The sequence below is a fragment of the Pectinophora gossypiella genome, chromosome 15 (assembly GCF_024362695.1).
Source record: "Pectinophora gossypiella chromosome 15, ilPecGoss1.1, whole genome shotgun sequence".
In the NCBI taxonomy this organism is placed as follows: Eukaryota; Metazoa; Arthropoda; class Insecta; order Lepidoptera; family Gelechiidae; genus Pectinophora; species Pectinophora gossypiella.
Genome location: NC_065418.1, coordinates 10,837,187 through 10,856,191, shown reverse-complemented (window position 1 = coordinate 10,856,191; position 19,005 = coordinate 10,837,187). Strand labels below are relative to the sequence as shown.

The 19,005-nt window shown below is 38.7% G+C and overlaps 3 protein-coding genes across 9 annotated transcripts in view; 1 reads left to right on the top strand and 2 right to left on the bottom strand.

Annotated features, from left to right (window-relative positions):
• LOC126373323 (eukaryotic translation initiation factor 5) overlaps nucleotides 1-2,427 on the bottom strand; it is a 36,428-nt gene extending 34,001 nt beyond the window's left edge. For 2 of the 4 annotated variants that reach the window (XM_050019443.1, XM_050019445.1), the window contains exons 1-2: nucleotides 2,214-2,427; nucleotides 1,860-1,987 (exon numbers count right to left, since the gene is read on the bottom strand). The gene's annotated coding sequence lies outside the window, so the exon portion shown is untranslated. The other 2 variants (XM_050019446.1, XM_050019444.1) reach the window with 2 other exon arrangements.
• Nucleotides 2,428-3,321: 894 nt separating this feature from the next.
• On the top strand, nucleotides 3,322-13,239 carry LOC126373326 (mitochondrial import inner membrane translocase subunit TIM44). The gene is made up of 8 exons (XM_050019449.1): nucleotides 3,322-3,480; nucleotides 3,558-3,665; nucleotides 4,292-4,453; nucleotides 9,700-9,841; nucleotides 10,467-10,573; nucleotides 10,995-11,084; nucleotides 12,053-12,175; nucleotides 12,620-13,239. The coding sequence occupies exons 1-8, from the start codon at nucleotides 3,478-3,480 to the stop codon at nucleotides 13,205-13,207; spliced, it is 1,323 nt and encodes a 440-aa protein (XP_049875406.1). The 5' UTR covers nucleotides 3,322-3,477; the 3' UTR covers nucleotides 13,208-13,239.
• A 2,445-nt stretch (nucleotides 13,240-15,684) lies between these two features.
• LOC126373293 (echinoderm microtubule-associated protein-like 2) overlaps nucleotides 15,685-19,005 on the bottom strand; it is a 71,056-nt gene continuing 67,735 nt past the window's right edge. For all 4 annotated transcript variants that reach the window (XM_050019383.1, XM_050019386.1, XM_050019385.1 and 1 more), the window contains one exon: nucleotides 15,685-18,634. In XM_050019383.1, the coding sequence (XP_049875340.1) occupies nucleotides 18,509-18,634 (126 nt within the window). In that variant the 3' untranslated portion in view covers nucleotides 15,685-18,508. The remainder of the gene's footprint in view (nucleotides 18,635-19,005) is intronic.

The window sequence follows — 19,005 nt, the reverse complement described above, 5'->3', positions numbered from 1 at the left end:
ATCCTGTTTCGCGAGAAAAAATGAAAAAAGCAAATCATTTAGGTATTTTATAAATAGATTTGTCTTACCTAATAAATTAAGGTTAATTCCTCTATTTTAACTATCTCTCGAGACAACAAAAAAAAGAATTTCGTAGGTACGAAAGGTATTATACAATCAGCATTAACATTAAAAGAAAGACCTCAAAAATCAATGTTACAAATGGAAAATCCACATTGAAAATAAGTACACTTTTATCATAATTTCTACTGTTATCCTAAGAAATTAACAGAAACGAAAAACAGCTGGTATTTATTATTGCACAGCTGCATAAGGTACTGTTTATGTATTATTCTAAAACTCTCATGCATAAGGCAGACTTGAGAAACAACATACAATGACTGTTCTCTAATTTTATTGACATTTGTGTATCACAGAACTTCTAAATTTAAATTGGTTAGTCACAAGGACTGTACACATTTGCATCACAATCGCCAATCTACATTTTTGGGATAGGCAATTTATTCCAGTGGTTTTATATCCTACAAACATGGTAAGTACAATACGATTTGACGACAAAAACTCGAATTTCGCAACTATGTAGGGTAATTTTGGTTCGATAGTGGTCAGTTTGGTTTTTAGGTAAAACCGGACAATTCTAGAATATCAAAACATGATAACACCATGGAGATTACGAAGTATTATTTTATTTTGAAATATATGTATGGTCTCCTGTGCTGGATTGGCAGTAAATGAATAAGTCTTATCACAACGAGCGTGTGAGTGTGTGCTTTATTACATTAGGCACAAAAAAAAACCAAGCTGCCTTGATTATTCACGGACAAACTCGGACCATTTTGATCTTATCAAACTATATTTTATGTGTAAAACAAAATCTGACTGATTATGTTAGCCTTAACTGCTGGGATAGAAAAAAGAATATTATTCCATTAGGATTGGAATGTTGGAAATTTGCTTAAAGCTTTTTGTAATTTAAGCAAGCATTAGTGGTCTGAAAATTAATCCAAATTGGGTGGAAGAAGTTATTGGAGGCAACAGCTAATAAGTTTAAAGTCTTAAGTCCGAATGCCCTTTTAAAATGTAAACCCTAAGGTTTCAAAAATCGTGTCTTAAAATCTAAGCCTTAGGAGGCATAGAGTTCTTGATATCTGGCAACAACATGTTCATAACAATAATATAGGTACTATATACATATATTATAATGTTTAAGCTACCTAAAAAATCTAAAATAAAGCAGTACTTTTCTAACAACCTAACCTAAAGATTGATTACCAATCAGAAAACACCTAAAATATCAAATTCACATTTCCAAAGCAATTTCTACTTTAATTTCATGCAATAATTTCTAAACTTAATTACTTCTGACCATAATTATTCTGAAATTTAATTAGTGTTGATAAGAATAGACCGATAATGAAATGTGATAGGACGACTATTGTGTTATTTTAACATTTTATTTACTTATGTAATGATGCTTTATTTATGTGTGAAACATGTAGATAACAACTTGATTCATTTTTAATTTTAATGCACATTCTATTCTGTCTTCTGAAGTTCCAATTTCTTGTCAAATAATTTAATTTTACCTGTTTATCATGAAATTCTACCCTACATTATATATTATAGAAAATCATGTTGCAAATCTTGTGCCATAGTAAAACAATTATAATAATCATGACTTGTAAAATTTAAAGTTAAGGTATTAAAATGATGATGTGGTAAAGTTCGGTGTCATCAGAATGATAGAGAAGTCATAAGTAAACAAGCGTGGCAAAGGATGATTTTCAGAAGAGGTTGGAAGTTGGTTTTTTGTTAAAGATTTTTTCGAAGATGTGGCAAAAATCTAATAAGATGCTTACCTGTATATCTTGCTAAAGTCATATAAAACGGTAACGCCCCAATGGACGAGAGACTCCGGTCGCGACGAATGTTGATCCTCGCTTCACTGAAGCCACCAGGGACAATGCAGGCGACACGCCGGCACCACCTGCCAGCGCCGGGATAACACAATATCAGACAAATTCACCAACATAACCTCCAAATCTACGCACTACCACTACAGCAACAACTCAACAACACTTCAACAAATTTTAACTACTTCAACGTACGCACCAGCTGGACAAAACGTGGTCACCACGGATCTAGAATACGTCCTATACGTACTATGTAAATATGGATTGAAGATATCCAATATTACGTATGTAGGTACCTACCTTCCACTGTCTATGACGAACCAGTGAATCCTCCTATCCTATGTAGCAGAGCACACTAATTAGAACACGTTTTACGATCGACTACGAACGAACATAAAATAAAATTAATTTCATCAAACGCAACACGTTTCCGTGGCTAAAAATGACGACAGAAAATAAATGAAAATGTACACTTTCTTATGTTTCTGCCTGCCTTCACACCGGAAACGAGAATTTTTTTAAACTTGAGACAACGAAAATCACATATTTAATAAAATGCGAATTTAGGCTAAGAAAATATAGCATTTCTAGTCCTTTTATAGCAGAGCAGTAACGAAAATTTATAATTTTGTTTTTCCACGAAACAAGCTGAAAACTTCTGAAAATCCAAAAATCAAAATTGCCACAGACAGGAAGTACATAAACTTTTAAAACTTGAAAAGTCTATGGACGATGTCAGTTCGTTCTCATTTACAAGAAGAAAGATGTAAAATAAAAAAAAAGACATTCAAATTTTTTTTAAAAAGATTGCTATATATTTGTATTATTTTGATTAGATTATATCCACGTTTGACCTTAGTCTCAGACGATGTTATGTTGCGATGCGGTGTAACGTTAAAGACGTTTGAGTAATATTACTTTTTAGATGAATTGCTTCAATGTGGCCTTTTTAGCCCCATTGATATCCTTTTCTCTTGAAAGCGAACCCCCTTTTTATTGGACGAGACGCCACCGCGCGCCAGACGCAAGTGCGGGGCTACCAGCGCCTTCCAATAGGATTGTACAATATAGCACCATTTCAGTTGCCTTTGTTTGGGAAATATAAAGTGCGATAGGATACCCGAATAAAGTCAAAATAAAGCCAAGCTGTAGAACAAAGTTATTATTGTGAAATACGAACTTGTAGGTCAGATTTACAAAATCTTCTTTGAGAATATCTAAATCCCCAGAGCTTGATCGTACAACCTCCTTCTTTTTGAAATCGGATAAAAACAAAAAGAAATAATAACTAGATGTTAATTGGTTTAAATCAAGTACGACAACAACCAAGCATTTCTATTGGTTAATATAATGTCAATGTCAAAATAAAACTCTGTTGAACGGATCAATGACATCAAACTCATTCTTTTTGACAGAAGATCGCACGGATTATGAATGAGTTTTCGTCGATGTTGTCGTAAAAATTGGAGTTTTTCCAATTTCTAATTAAAATTACAATAGGTTAATAAACTAAAATTAGTTAGCAAACCGTTATCCGTGTAATTAACTCATTGTTTCACAGAAAATGGTAACTTGAAATTGAGGTTAGGTTGTGTGGAATGCCCTTGTGAACCGTGGATTTTGACGGGAATTTTACCATTTCAGCATGCCTGTCGACAGTTGCTATACAGTCCCGCGCGGTGGAAATGTGCAATTCCGTCTAACTTGCCAGTTTCCCTCAAACCGACTGTCCTCTCAGCAAAATATGATCACGTATGTAACTAGACTAATGCGATATTCCTATACTGACCGATATACTCTACATAATGCTATTAAAACTCAAATAAGCAAGCCGGATATTTGTGTTTCAGAAATTAGAAAGCAATAACTGTCTTATTTAATTCACAAAACAGTACTTTCAAGGTTCATTCTATGTGGGAGCCTTATCTATGATGTAATATATGGCTTACTCATTACTGTATTTGCCCTAGAGTTTGATGAAATTTATAAATTTACCATAGTAACATGGGTTATTTTTTTATCATCATCATTTTTTTTAAGTTACAAATCCAAACAGCTTGATTGATACAAATGCAATAAGTACTGGTGGACAAAATAGGTATGAGTTTATGTATGTTGAATCCAAAAGCAATTTTTTAGAAAAGACACTAACTTTTATGAATTTCTTAGTTCTTGTAAGTTAAAGTTCTCTTGTAAGTCTTTGTTTAATTTATAGAGACATATTTTTCTCAATACCTATAGTCAAAACTGTTGAAGCATTCATTAATCATTATTACTAATTTGGATAATATTTAGTATAATGTTTGTAACGATAATCTAATTAGGTATTATCCAAATCTTTTATACATCATATTATTATTTATTTTTTTATTACACAGTACAGAGTCCCAGAATGCCGGAGTTACTCAGCACGGAAAGGCTTCTTCTCCTCCATCGTGGAGAATATCAAAGAAGATATTGCGAAGAATAAAGAGATGAAGGAAAGCATAAAGAAGTTCAGAGAAGAAGCGCAGAAATTGGAAAACTCTGAAGCGCTGCAGGTATAGTATATAAATTAGCTTTATAATAATAAAAGACATGAGGGGGATAAAAAGACCATATAATTGAAGCAATTTATCTAAAAAATCAATAACTTAAACTTTTTTCATTTTTTATGGCAGCATCGTTCAGAAACGATGTTTCTGCCAACGTCAGGGTTCTAAATAAATAAAACATTGTATGTGCAAATGTCAAATTTCTATAGTGCTTTATAGATTGAAATGTGGCATATTTAGACACCATGTATGGAAGGGTGAAAAACCTCACAATGTTGCCAGATGCTGGAAAATAGGATTTCTGTAGCAGTTAACTAATGGAGTATGTCCTTTTTTTATTATTTATAGCATATCACATGAATATCACAAAAGTATAACAAACTAAACAATATAATGGTGGCTATTCAGGCAACCATAACCAAATTTTGACAGGACTAAAACTAGCTCTATCTCTTTCTTGCACTTATTGGAAGTGAGGGACGGCACTAGTTTAAGAGTTAACTAAAATTAGGTTAAGTTTGTGCGACAGCGTCAGCTGTCAAGTGTTAACAGAGGCAAACCTGCTCTGGAAGTTTTATTCAGTTTTGTGTCTAAACAGTGATAAAGTGACTGCAAAACATTACTAAAGTGCAATTCATAAACTGTGGAATCTGTGACATTGTTATTCGCGCGTGAAACACCCAAATAATAACAAAAATAGTGCATTGAATACCGCGAGTGACAATCTAACGGCGTCAAAATCAAAATCTACCCTCATTCATTTTATTTTATCTTCCAATCTTTCGACTATCTCTTTTACTTTCATCTGTCATAATGACAACTGACATCTGTATCAGTGTTGCCATTATAGGAAACTATTAAACTCCCAAAACGTACAAAAAAAAAAAAAAAAATGTCGGAAGTGGCTGGCCAGGATTCCGACAAAGAAAAAGCCACTAGTGGAAATTTAACACCTAAGAATAAATTCCCACTGCCAACATATAGAAAAATAAACCTAGACCCGCATAATCAAATAGATGATGGTGAAAATGACTGGCAGACAATACCAGTGCTCAGACAAAGGAAAAGGATGCGCTCAAGCCCCACACCGCCGCCAACTGATCGTTTTAATACTCAAAATCGTTTTTCACAACTAAACGTAGATGAAATATCAGAAAAATCAGAAACGATTGCTCCGAAAATTTACAAACCACCACCTATAGTATTGTATGGAATAAAGAACATCTCCAAACTCAAGGAGGTCATCGAAAATGTCTTAGATCAATCCCAATACTCATTCAAGATTGTAACGAAAAATCAATTACGTGTTACAACTGTTAATACCAGTGCCTACAAAAAGCTTATGGAAGTGGTTCGTGAAAAACAACTAATAGGCCATACATTCATTCCTAAAAGTGACAGACCCTACAGGATTGTAATTAAAAACTTACACCACTCTACACCAACTGATGCTATAAAGGAGGCCATTGAAAATACGGGAAACACTGTAATTGGCGAAATAATAAACGCTAGACATGGTTCCGAAAAGACACCTCTCTCAACCTGGTTTGTCAACCTTGCTCCCGGGCCTAACAATGAGATAGTAAAAAATCTGAGATACATATATCATACTTCTGTATCGATTGAAGACCCCAAGCGTAAGAAAACAATTCCCCAGTGTAAACGCTGCCAACAATATGGTCACACCAAAAACTACTGTATGCGCCCCTACAGATGTGTGAAGTGCGCAGAAAACCATAATACAATCGACTGCCCAAAAAAAGATAGAAAACAGCCGGCTAAATGTGCACTATGTCTAGGCGATCATGCTGCAAATTACAAAGGCTGCAAAGTATTCCAAGAAATACAGAAGAGGAAATTCCATTCAAGAATTACACAGAGTACTGTAACATCACAAAACAAAACGCAAGAGATGAATGCTTTCACCAAAACTGACCTACCCCACAAAGAAATACAACATGAAAAAAGTATGACGTCAGCAAACCCTGAAATCACATATGCTCAAATTACAGCAGGAACTAACCTAGAACTAATCTTAGCCAAACAATCTGAAAAGTTAGATCGTCTCATTGACCAAATGGGAACCCTCATGGGTCTCCTGACAACAATTGTCAATAAATTGGTCCACTAAAATGGCAGTTAAAATAGCTACATGGAACATTAACGGCCTTCTTGGGAAGAAACATGAAGTGGAGGCTTTTATAAAAATGCACAATATAGATGTCTTACTGGTTACCGAGGCACATCTTACGGCTAAGGTATCATTCCGTCTCGATGGTTATAACACCTATGCCACTTATCATCCAGATAACACAGCACATGCAGGCACAGCAGTAATCATCAAACAAAATGTGAAACACCATACACTACCAGAGTACCGAACTCCTAAAATACAAGCCACATCTATATTGATATACGATAAACAGAGTCCTATTGCAATATCATCTGTGTATTGTTCTCCAAAACAGAAAAGAAATCCTGAAACAATTGAAGACGATTTTAATAGTTTCTTTCAAACACTCGGCAATAGAGTAATAGCAGGAGGTGACTGGAATGCTAAACACACTATGTGGGGCTCGCGTCTTACAAACACCAGGGGACGTCAGTTATACAAGAGCATACGCCAACAACAATTCGACATTCTGTCGACCGGACAAGCCACTCATTATCCAACAGACTCAACCAAAATCCCGGATCTGTTAGACTTCTTCGTCTACAAAGGGGTTCAATCTCACTTTCTCGCCATTGAAAGCTGCCTGGATTCTTCATCAGACCATGTACCACAAATCGCAACCTTGAGTTCTACCTTGATACATCGAACAATTCCTGCTTACTTATACAATAAGCACACAGACTGGGGTGCGTTCTACCAACACCTAAATGAAAACCTAGATCTCAGACTAAGTATGAAAACGAAAGAAGACATCGATAGTGCTGCCGAGTACATAACAAAGAACATTCAGGAAGCTGCATGGCTGTGTACTCCAATACCCCGAGTAACATCAAAGGCACCGTTCAATCAATACATACCAAATGTCGTCAGGGAGAAAATCTTGGAAAAACGGCGCTTACGGAGGGTTTGGCATTGCAGTCGACACCCAGCTGATAAAAAGGACTTTAATAGAGCTGCGGCAGAGCTTAAAAAACTTTTGATTGATACCGAGAATGAAACGCTGGAAGTACATTTGCAAAACCTAACACCCGCTGCTCCCACCAAAAACGAATATTCGCTATGGAAAACCGTAAAATGTCGTGAAAAACCTCAATCAGCTCAGCATCCACTCAGAAATGTAAATGGCACGTGGGCAAAAACAGACCAAGAAAGGGCGGAAGCGTTTGGATTGTTTTTAAGTGGTGTTTTTACGACCAACGAAGATCTTGGTGATAGAGATACGGATCGAGAGGTGACATCATTTCTAAAAAGCGATCTCCAGCTTAGTCCTCCTGTACGATGCTGTACGCCTGCAGAGCTCCGTCGGACAATACATGACCTTGAACTCAAAAAAGCCCCCGGGTTTGACCTAATAACAGCGGAAGTGCTAAGAAACTTACCAAGAAAGGCGCTGGTCTTGATCGTTTCTCTGTTTAACGCCATATTAAGGTCTGCGTATTATCCAAGTATTTGGAAAGTCTCGCAGATAACAATGATTCCAAAACCTGGAAAGCCGCCACATCTGACGTCCTCATATCGACCCATAAGTCTTCTTCCGGTTCTGTCGAAGGTGTTTGAGAGAATCTTGGCAACACGACTGAATGAATGTCTCATGGAAGGGTCGCTCATTCCAGAACATCAATTCGGGTTTCGGAGGCATCACTCAACTATTGAGCAGGTGCATAGAGTGTGTGAGCACGTTAGAAAATCCCTCGAACACAAGAAATACTGTTCAGGAGTGTTCCTCGACGTGCAACAGGCCTTTGACAAGGTCTGGCACGATGGCCTAAAGTACAAGCTCAAAAAAAACGCTACCACATAATATGTACCTTCTCTTAGAATCCTACCTAGAGAGCCGCATTTTCTATGTTAAAATCAACGACGCAGTTTCAGACTTCTATGACATCAAGGCTGGAGTCCCCCAGGGATCAGTGCTCGGACCATTGTTGTACCTCGTATTCACGGCTGACGTACCTGAGTCAGACAGTGTGATGACGGCTACATTCGCGGATGATACTGCTATCCTGTCATCGGACATTAACGCTGCGACTGCTTCAAGTAATCTGCAGATACATCTAGACAAGGTCCACACCTGGATGAAAGCCTGGCGTATCAAGGCTAGCGCAACAAAGTCCAACCACATAACTTTTACCTTGAGGAAGGAAGACTGCCCACCCGTGAAACTTGGCCAAGAGACCATGCCACACAATACAACAGTAAAATATCTCGGCTTTCATCTAGACCGGAAGCAAACTTGGAAAACACATATCCAAAAGAAACGTGATGAATGTAACCACCGATTTAGGACATTGAAGTGGCTCCTGGGCAGAAGATCACGGCTCTCCGTCGAAAATAAAATACTGGTGTACAAAGCGGTACTGAAACCAGTATGGACTTATGGCATTCAGTTGTGGGGTGCTGCAAAAACATCAAATATGGAAATACTACAACGCTTCCAAAACGGAGTGCTCAAATCAATAGCGCAAGCACCTTGGTTCACTCGCATGGACGAACTTCACGAGTACCTTGGAATGAGGACAGTTAAGCAAGAAATTGCCACAACTACAAGGCTATACAAAGATCGAATTACTCATCACCAAAACAAACTGGCCCGGAGTTTAAGTGACAACCACTATATGAGACGCCTCAAAAGGATGCACATATGGGATAACATACAGTAGCACCTTAATGAAGGCAGCCTTCTAATGAGGGGGCCTGTCCTGCATGTTAATAAAACCAAACCATCAAAACTGCTTATGGTCAGTCGACCGATCGCATGTTTGGGCACAAAAATGAAAAAAAAAAAAAAAAAAAAAAAAAGTTTGTGCCTGAAGAGGTACTAACTAATGGCTCATAATAATCCTTCCTGACCGTATTCGGCCACAGCGACTCGACAACTAATGAGAGCGTCGTTCATGTGCTCTCAAGTGACTGACATATCCGATCTTAGCATTAAATGTACGACCGCATTCAATGCACGTCAGCACTCCTAAATAATTATAATTTATGGCAGCAGGTGGACGCGCCTTGAGCTCGTCTCTTTTGTATCGAGCTTCAGCTTCTCGCTTTTGTAATGGCTCATATTTCTTGCATGTTTCAGGCAGCGCGGAAAAAGTTCCATGCAGTGGAGTCAGAAGCGTCGAAGGGCTCAGAGGTGCTGAAGGAGACAATAGAGGGTATCAAGGGCAAGGTGGAACATGTTTTGGAGGAGGCCAGCAAGACTGACATAGCTAAGAAAGCTGGTGAGATGTTGTATCTATCTGCAGAAGAATACTCCTTTTGTCTCGTCGTTCTCTCGCTGCAGAGGATTGTGACTGTATGTAATCTTCATCCATACAGACACATCCTCCTGTCCTGTGTCATATAGGGCTCCTTGTAAGAAGCCCAGGAGACTGAAAAAGACCAGCTGGGTCTGCATGACAACCACGTCGCGCGCGACACGAATCATGTTGAGCGCTTCAACCAATAAACAATATGAATGCTATCTACATAGACGTCAAACGGCTATTGGTCGAAGGCATCGATATTATTCTCGACGCGCTCGGCGCCGTTACCGTGCAGAGCCTACTAGGGGGTTAAAAAGGACACATCAACACAATTCATCTAAAAAGCAATATTGCTATTTGACATTTGTTTGCATTTCGCACTTACTTTTATATGCGCAAATGTCAATTTGCAATATTGCTTTTTTAGATGAATTGCTTGCTGCACTTAAATACAAATTCTTAAGATAACTGTTAAGGTTAGCTCGTAGCCATATATATAATGTTGAAAGTATACAGTCACTTCGCCGTACTCAAGGACACGTTTTTGCCGTTACTCCAGCAAAAAAGTGGTTGGTGACTAGTTATTTTTCCATTATTCCAGGTAAGCTGTCGGAAGATATCTCGAAGACGGCCAAGGGCGCGGCGGAGAGTATCGCAGACACGGGCCACAAGCTTGGACAGACTTCTGCATTCAGAACTATATCGCAAGTTAGTATTTTTTGTTTCCTCTTTCTAAGTCTGTATTGTATTGTAACGTTTCTCGTCAGATGTCTCATTTGCATCCAGGTTACCTTTCCCTCGCTTCTTGTGACCTCATAGGTTGACAGAGATGTCGGTTCTGTAACATTTTTATTCCATTTATTTTTAAAAGTTGGTAAATGCTGACTTATCGGAAAAGATATTTTGATTCTGATTCAAGAAATATTAGTACTCATTATATTTGATAGATGGCGCCAGTGTCAACATAATGATAAAGATCGAATAATTCGCATGGACAAGATGCGGACCCAGTGGTGTAATGGTTAATGCACTCGTCCCGACTTAACAAGAACTGCGGTTTCAAGTCCCGTCCAAGTGTACCCTTTGATATCTTTTCGCGTTTTATAAAATAAATGTTGTTAATTTTCAGGCGACTGACATAGTGAAGAACGAGATATCACCGAAAGGACTCGAAGGACGTGTATACACGTCGCCCATCTCATTACGGAAACGAGTTGAGGTAATGGGTAAACACAACATATGTCCCAACATATGTGCCAATATATGTCCCATTGTTGGGCACAGGCCACCCCCTAACTCCCTTCGGAAAAAGTATAAAGTTCTCCTTAGGATGTAATCAGCCATCACGTCATATACTGCGTAAAACAAAGGGTCCCTCGCCATACTACAAAAGTTACAACGCGCGCAAATGAAGCGCCCGTGGCGAGCGTTTGTACTAACTGTCAAAGTTTTCATTTTCTTCTTCTATCTTGTGGTGTCAGGGTTATTACTCAGCCGCCAAAGGCCCCTGACATGACTCATGTAACGACTACGTACTTACATCAGTAAGTCATAACCTAACCGGGACCAACGGCTTGCTGTTCATAATGATACGATACGCCGTCACTAGATGGCACTTGTTCTCATATGTAAACTTCTGATTTCTTTAACAAAACCTCGATTTCTCATTAAATTTCAATCTTGAATTGAAAGCTATTAGCTATTTAGCTTTTTTATTCCGAGGTTTTGTTAACATCCGAGTGTCATTTTTCATAAAGTCGCTTACGTGGTTGTCACTATAAGGTCCTCTGTAAGGAGTCTGGGCCTCTTCAAGGCAAGAGTGAACAGGCACTTTCTGTAAGCATGTCCCCCCTCGACCACGTCATCACTTACCATCAGGTTAGATTGTGGTCAAATGCTTGCCTCATCATCAGCCGTACGACGCCCACTGCTGGGCATAGGCCTCCCCCAAGGATCTCCACGACGATCGGTCCTGCGCTGCCCACATCCAGCGGCTTCCCGCGACCTTCACCAGATCGTCGGTCCACCTTGTAGCGGGCCTACCCACTGAGCGTCGTCCGACACGTGGTCGCCATTCCAAAACCTTTCCGCCCCATTGGCCATCGGTTCTCCTCGCTTTGTGTCCTTCCCACTGCCACTTCAGCTTGCCTATCATGAATAAAATAAAATGGATGTTATGTATTGTAGGTAGCAGCGGACGAGCGTACGTTTGAGCCAGACACGCACACCACAGGCGTGGAGCTGCACCGGGACTCCAAGTTCTACCAGCAGTGGGAGGACTTCAAGAACAACAATCAGTATATCAACAAGGTAACCTCCTCCACATGTTATCTGGCGAAAGGACAATGACAAATAATGCAAGCTGTCCAATGCACAAAAAAATATGCAAATGATTGATGAATATGGAGGAAGCAAGAGAAGTGTGGATGGAATTCCATAGTATCTGCTTACGCTGGTGGGAAACATGAGTGGATCCAGCTTTTACGTCAGGGGGGTCCCCTGGTCGTAGACAACCGTCAACCGTCTCTGTAGAGAATTAGATAAAATTGCAGTGGCCACACATGACCCAACCTGTCCCCAGGGGGGCGCTTAGCGTGGTAGTTTTTAACGGCAGTTACAATACAACACAGTTACTTCGACGCCTCATTATTTTGTAGAGTTTAGCGTTTTCTGCAATTTTCTACTAGTAGCCTTGTTTCTGACGAACTCGTAAATTTCCTAATTAATTCTTCTAAATTCCATTCCGTCCAACAGGTATTAGACTGGAAGATCAAATACGAGGAATCTGACAACCCGGTGGTGCGCGCGTCCCGCTTCGTGACCGACAAGATGAGCAGCCTGTTCGGGAACCTGTTCGAGAAGACTGAGCTCTCCAAGACCCTCACGGAAATCTGCAAAATCGACCCCTCCTTCACCTCGCAAAAGTTCCTCGAAGACTGCGCCAACGACATCATACCGAATATTCTAGAAGCCATGGTCAGAGGAGACCTAGACATTTTGAAAGACTGGTGCTACGAGGGAGTGTTCAATATTCTTGCCACGCCTATAAAACAGTGCAAACAGTTAGGGTACCACCTGGACTCGAAGATCTTGGATATAGAACAGATAGAACTAGTCATGGGTAAGATGATGGACCAGGGCCCGGTGCTAGTCATCACATTCCAATCACAGCAGATAATGTGCGTGAGAGACTCGAAGAACAACGTGATCGAGGGCTCCCCGGACAAGGTCATGAGGGTGAACTACGTGTGGGTGCTGTGCCGGGACCCACAGGAGCTCAACACGAAGGCGGCGTGGAGATTACTCGAAATGTCCGCCAACAGTGTCGAACAGTTGATATAGTTGTAGTAGTTGAATTAAATCGTTGGACCATCTGCCATGTTTCAGTAGACCTGTCCGATGCTCCCCCTCCTTGCGATGACGTCATCAGGGTGCGGCTTCCGGATATATTTTTTTGTGAATATGGGAATCGAAGAAAGTCGCGGTAATGAACTGGTCAGGATTCTATTGAGGTGATGAAATTTTTATTTACCACTTGGATTGTTTAGAAGGTAGTCTTCTGGGCATTTGATCATCTCCTGCAAGGATACAGAAGGCTCTGATAAAATAACAAGCTGGTAAATGGTCCATTTATGGAGACGCCAGGTGTTGAAGGATGTATTCAAAAACATGCTCAACTACGCTTCAGCGCTGTAAATGAGGTCTAAGTTTGCATTGCAGTTTGCGTGTTTGGCAAAGCTTGTATTTGCACTAGCATTGGAGCTACGAGCCAAGCAATTTTAAGGCTGTTTTATAAGGACCTTGCTTCCTTTGTGGTTAGAAGATATACCAAAGACTTATGCACATAGTGCAGTCAACGATTTTACAATAGCGAATACTTCCCCTTTCAGATCATTAGGACAACTTTCCAAAACCGTACCGAACGGCCGCCGAAAGAATTACGTCATGGGTTTTCAAACACTGACGGAAATGGTCTTAGAGAATGGACCTTTTGAGAAGGTGGCCTTTTTGGCAGGTCTTCTTCTAATTCTTTTATCATGGGTAACAGACTTCCACTCATCGCGACCTTAAGCAGCTTCTGTAGCTTGCTCCAATGACATGCCGAGAGTTTTCAACTCTCGGCCAACCAAGCGTCGTCGCCAGGTATCTGGGTCGCCCCCTTTTGCGTTTCCCACGCGCACACCAGGTCAGAGCTCGTCGGGACGGGTGTTCCACAGGTGTTCTAACGACATGATCAATCCACCGCCATTGGCATTTTTTGGCAGGTAGCCTTTATTTATTTATTGGCCTTTCTTGGAAAGTTGTCGTAATGCTCCATACGGATAAATACGTATCCTTAAGAGTACTTCAATAGAATAGTTATAGCTACTTTGTTCAGTACCTGAGCAACCTTATAACTCGAATATACGTAAGTATTGCCGTCACGTTGCAATAAATGAGCCTTTTCACTGCCAAATTGGAAATTAATTTGTTTTCAAATTTGCTCATAAAACTAAACGTGTATTTACGTCAAACGAATTGAGTAAGAAACAATCTTTATGGCAATGAAAAAGCTGAAATGATGACGTCATCCCATGCAACCTGTAAATATGTTCCAAATATAAGTTTTGGTTATCGCAGAAGTGAAAATAGATTTTTGGTTTCGTCACTATCGTTAAGGTTATTTCGTCAGGGATTTGTTGTTTTTAAGTTTTTTTAGACTCTAGAAACTCTGTAGTGTAGCGCGCGTTGAGTACTGAAACATATAGAACCGTAGGGACACAAAATATACTTTTAAGAGTGCAATAACAAAATCCTTACCAACTCTAAAACTATAATCGTTGGTCAAACAGTCTGTATTCCAATGAAATAAAGTTCAAAATACGTAACATTTCAGGGTTTCCCGAGTTTCGTTAATTTTGAGTAATAATTTATGTTTATTATATAATTTTTAAATTAGTTTATTTGATAATTATTATGTTTACTGTTATTTTAATAAATTATTTTACTTTTAGTATCAATTTACAGACTGATTTATTTTCTAGTAATTTAGTAACGTACTGTTGTGTAAAAAAGGTTTTCAATATGATTTATTTTTAACGAAAATTCGTCTAAAATTGGGATTATAGGATGAATTTTAGGTAGCGAAATGGGTGTGTACCCTATACATCTCTGCCTACCCCTTGGGTGATACAGGCGTGATGCGTATGTTTGGCAATGGCTTGCTCCTTATTACATGGGACTTAAACATAACTGGCGAGGATATTAAACACCTCTGCCTATCCCTTTAGGAATACGGGCGTGATGCTATGTTACGTTATTATTGTCTCTTCGTCCTCGATCACGCGTATACTAACACTACTACATACTCATTTTCCACCGGGGTAAGCAGCATGTGCGGATCATGGGAGTCATGACACCCCCCGCCCCCCCGTTCCTCGGGTGATAGGTTGAGTCATGAGTGGTCTCCAACGGAGATAGGTTGTCTGCGACCTGGTGACCCCGCTCCCTGGCATAAAAGCGGGATCCACTTCTGGCAAGTAGACTATCCGGGTCCACTAGACAGGTACGTTTTTTACAGAAGCGTCTGTCTGTCTGACCTTCCAACCCGCGAAGGGAAAACCAGCCCAATACAGGTTCGGTCACATACCTCCGAAAATGTGTTTCCCGGGAATGTGGGTTTCCTCACGATGTTTTCCTTCACCGCTGTGCACGTGATAATCATTTATGATCAAAACATGAATTCGAAAACAAGTTCTACAATAATTCCCAATATCAATAAATTAATCATTAATCCCACACTAAAACTATCTGTGGAAATAGTAAAAAGAAACAACAAATTCAATAAACGATTTTAATTAAGAGGCACATTCATAAAGACTGACCGCTCCTTCATATTTACAATACAATAAGTGTTAGAACTAGACGAGAATTAGAAACGCAATGAAATGAACTGTGACTAGGTTACAAAGTAAAACGCGAATCTAAGGAATGTCTGAATGTAAAAGTGACTTAAAAACTAACTTTAAAGCCGCCTTACTACAAAAGGAAGACTAAAGATAAAACCAGGTATAAAATGTAGTCCGCGCCACAAAAAAAGTCACAGATTCTGCATATAATTATCAACTAATAATTGACTTGTCAATTAGTTCCATTAAATTACATGGGATTTAAAACATAGCTGGCGAGAAGTGGGTATATACGCTATACACCTCTGCGTACCCCTTCTACTTATACAAGCGTGATGTTTTATGTTTGTCCATTAAAACCCGTGGATTTCTTTCGTGGCGCAGACTGTTTAAACCTGGAATTATTTTTAGTTTTCGTTTTGCAATAAGGTGGATTGTGTTTCAATCATTTACTATTTGATACGGGTAGGTAAAATAGTGTTGTATTTCAATAAGCACTAAAAGCTTATAAAAAGAAACATACATACACTCGAAAAAACATCACCCCTCCTCCTTTGGCAGTCGGTTAATAAATAACTTTTCCGGATATTTCCAGAATTCAGATATTATCTTTCCCAGCTCAGTTAAAAGTTACTGTATTCAATAGTAAATGATTAAAACGAAAGAACTTATAATCTATAACGTAGTTTAAGAAAATTGCTAATATCTCTTATCTCCTATCTACACTATAAAGTTTATTTCTTAGATTTTAAACCTACCCCTGATTTCTAACCTTTAACAATTTTCCTAAACCACGCTAAAATTTAAACATAATAAGAATCCAATCGAAAACATTTAATCCTAATTTGTAATTGATCTTCAGCTTAAATTAATTAATTTAAAATACAATATTAAAAACGTGCCACAAAATATTATCATCATGCTTAAAATTCTAAGTTAGCTTAGAAAAGCTCAATCAATCACATAATTTAATGATTCGCAGTGTTTGCATGTGTATAAAATTCTATTAAATTGCAGTGCCAGTTTTGCACAAGTTACGAACTTCCAAAACTTATAATCGTTCAACCGACCTTCATATTACTTTCAATCGATAATTTCTTTATTTCTTTTTAAATTATACCCTTTAGGCACTACATAAATGCATAATTATAACAGCATTTTTGTACTGTAATGTCCCTTCCGATATCTACCCTACATTCACACAAACCGTCATAAGTTTTGAAAGAATTACGAGCAATAATCGACGGAATATCTTTATATTTAAATATAAGTGTAAAATCGCTTCAAATCACGCCGTCCTGCTTTCACAACCGTGCATACTCTATCTACCCTTTCTTTCTAGTGTACATGATAATAAATTCTAAAATAAAATAGCATAAGTGCATATCTGCTAAAATTTGGTTCAGTGTTGGAAAATATTTTTTCTCCGTAAAGAACCCCTAAATAGCCAGGAATGTTATGGACATCACAATATTGTATTAAATACATAAAATAGGCTTCAATTAGGCCGTAATTCACAAATAAACGTGCTTTAAACTTGGTACGACGTACTTAATTCAAGAATTTCCAAAAAACTAGGTTTACTACGATTTGGTCTTGAAGAATGGTAAGGAAGAATACTGTTGAGTTAAAAAAAGTTATTTTGAAAATCTCCACAAGGTTAACAAGAATACGTACTAGTTGTTTTTAAAAACTTAATGTCGAAATTGTGGAGATTAAAAAATTATGATTAAACAGTTGCAATATAAATCAACGATTTCAAAAATGCAATCAGTGTTTTTATAAAACATACTTTGTAAGAGATGTTATTAGTAATATTGTACTTTATACAATTCCAAGTTTTACAGATTTACAACTAAAAATAACTTATAAAATTGATTCTGCTTAAAACAATTTGACATTAATTATTACGACGGAGTTGAATAAGTGTGTGAGATTTTTTGTCTGACAATAAAGATCTATAGTAACATATTGAGGAGCTCGGTGGCGCAGCGGTAAACGCGCTCGGTCTGCGATTGTTGAAGTTAAGCAACTTTCGCAAAGGCCGGTCATAGGATGGGTGACCACAAAAAAAAGTTTTCATCTCGAGCTCCTCCGTGCTTCGGAAGGCACGTTAAGCCGTTGGTCCGGGCTGCATTAGCAGTCGTTAATAACCATCAATCCGCACTGGGCCCGCGTGATGGTTTAAGGCCCGATCTCCCTATCCATCCATAGGGAAGGCCCGTGCCCCAGCAGTGGGGACGTTAATGGGCTGATGATGATGAACATATACATCAATGACAAAGGTACTTTTTCAATATGATAAATAATTAAAATTAGGAAATTACATTCGGCCATATTGGTCATTTTCGCTAAGACAACGGTATTCATTTCCCAAGTTATGTTTGTATCATCAAAATCCTTTGGACCTTCTTTCTGAATTTATCAATCTTTACAACTTAATTCTCATTTTGTTATTCAAGATCCAATCAATAGACAATAACTTGACATTCTGAAGTGTCCTGGAAAGCAATGGATGGGACTTTCACAGGGGAAAATCGCGGCCTTTTGTATTGTACTTATTTTTATGTTTATAAAGAACATTTGATTGAACATTGATTTGATTTGTCACCCGAACATCGGGCTGTGGTTTGTCTGTATCTTATACCAACTATTTGATTATTACACATAATGTTAAACAGATAAAAAATATACTAGACACCAAACCTGTACAATAAATCTCACACACACCACAACCACCGCTACATAGTACCATTTAGTCGACGACCCACTGCATGACGGCGGTGTCGAGCCCGCCGGTGGTTACGAGCCGCGAGTCGTCGGGCAGGAACCGCACACACGTCACGTGGGACGAGTGACCGCCGTACTGGTGACAGAGGGACTGCAAACAGCAGATGGTGACGTCATTATTATATATTTTTTTTACATGACGTAGACTGGTGGTGTGTCGTAGTAAGAGTAAGTGGTATTCCCAACGGGAAATAAGCATTGGTCACAATCATCCCCCTCAGTATACGTTACGGTGTCACTAACACCCATACCTACTTTTATGGCTGCCTGTGTGTACTTGTACGGGGAATAAGTGACATCGTAACGAATATTGAGAGGGATGAGTTAATATCAAGTGGAATTTTCCATCGTCAAAGTATAAACTTGAAAATAATTTAAAAAAACTAAAAAGAACATGAATTTTGCGACGGAAAATCCACTTGAATTAACTCGAGAATCATGGTCTGAATCATCCCTCTTAAA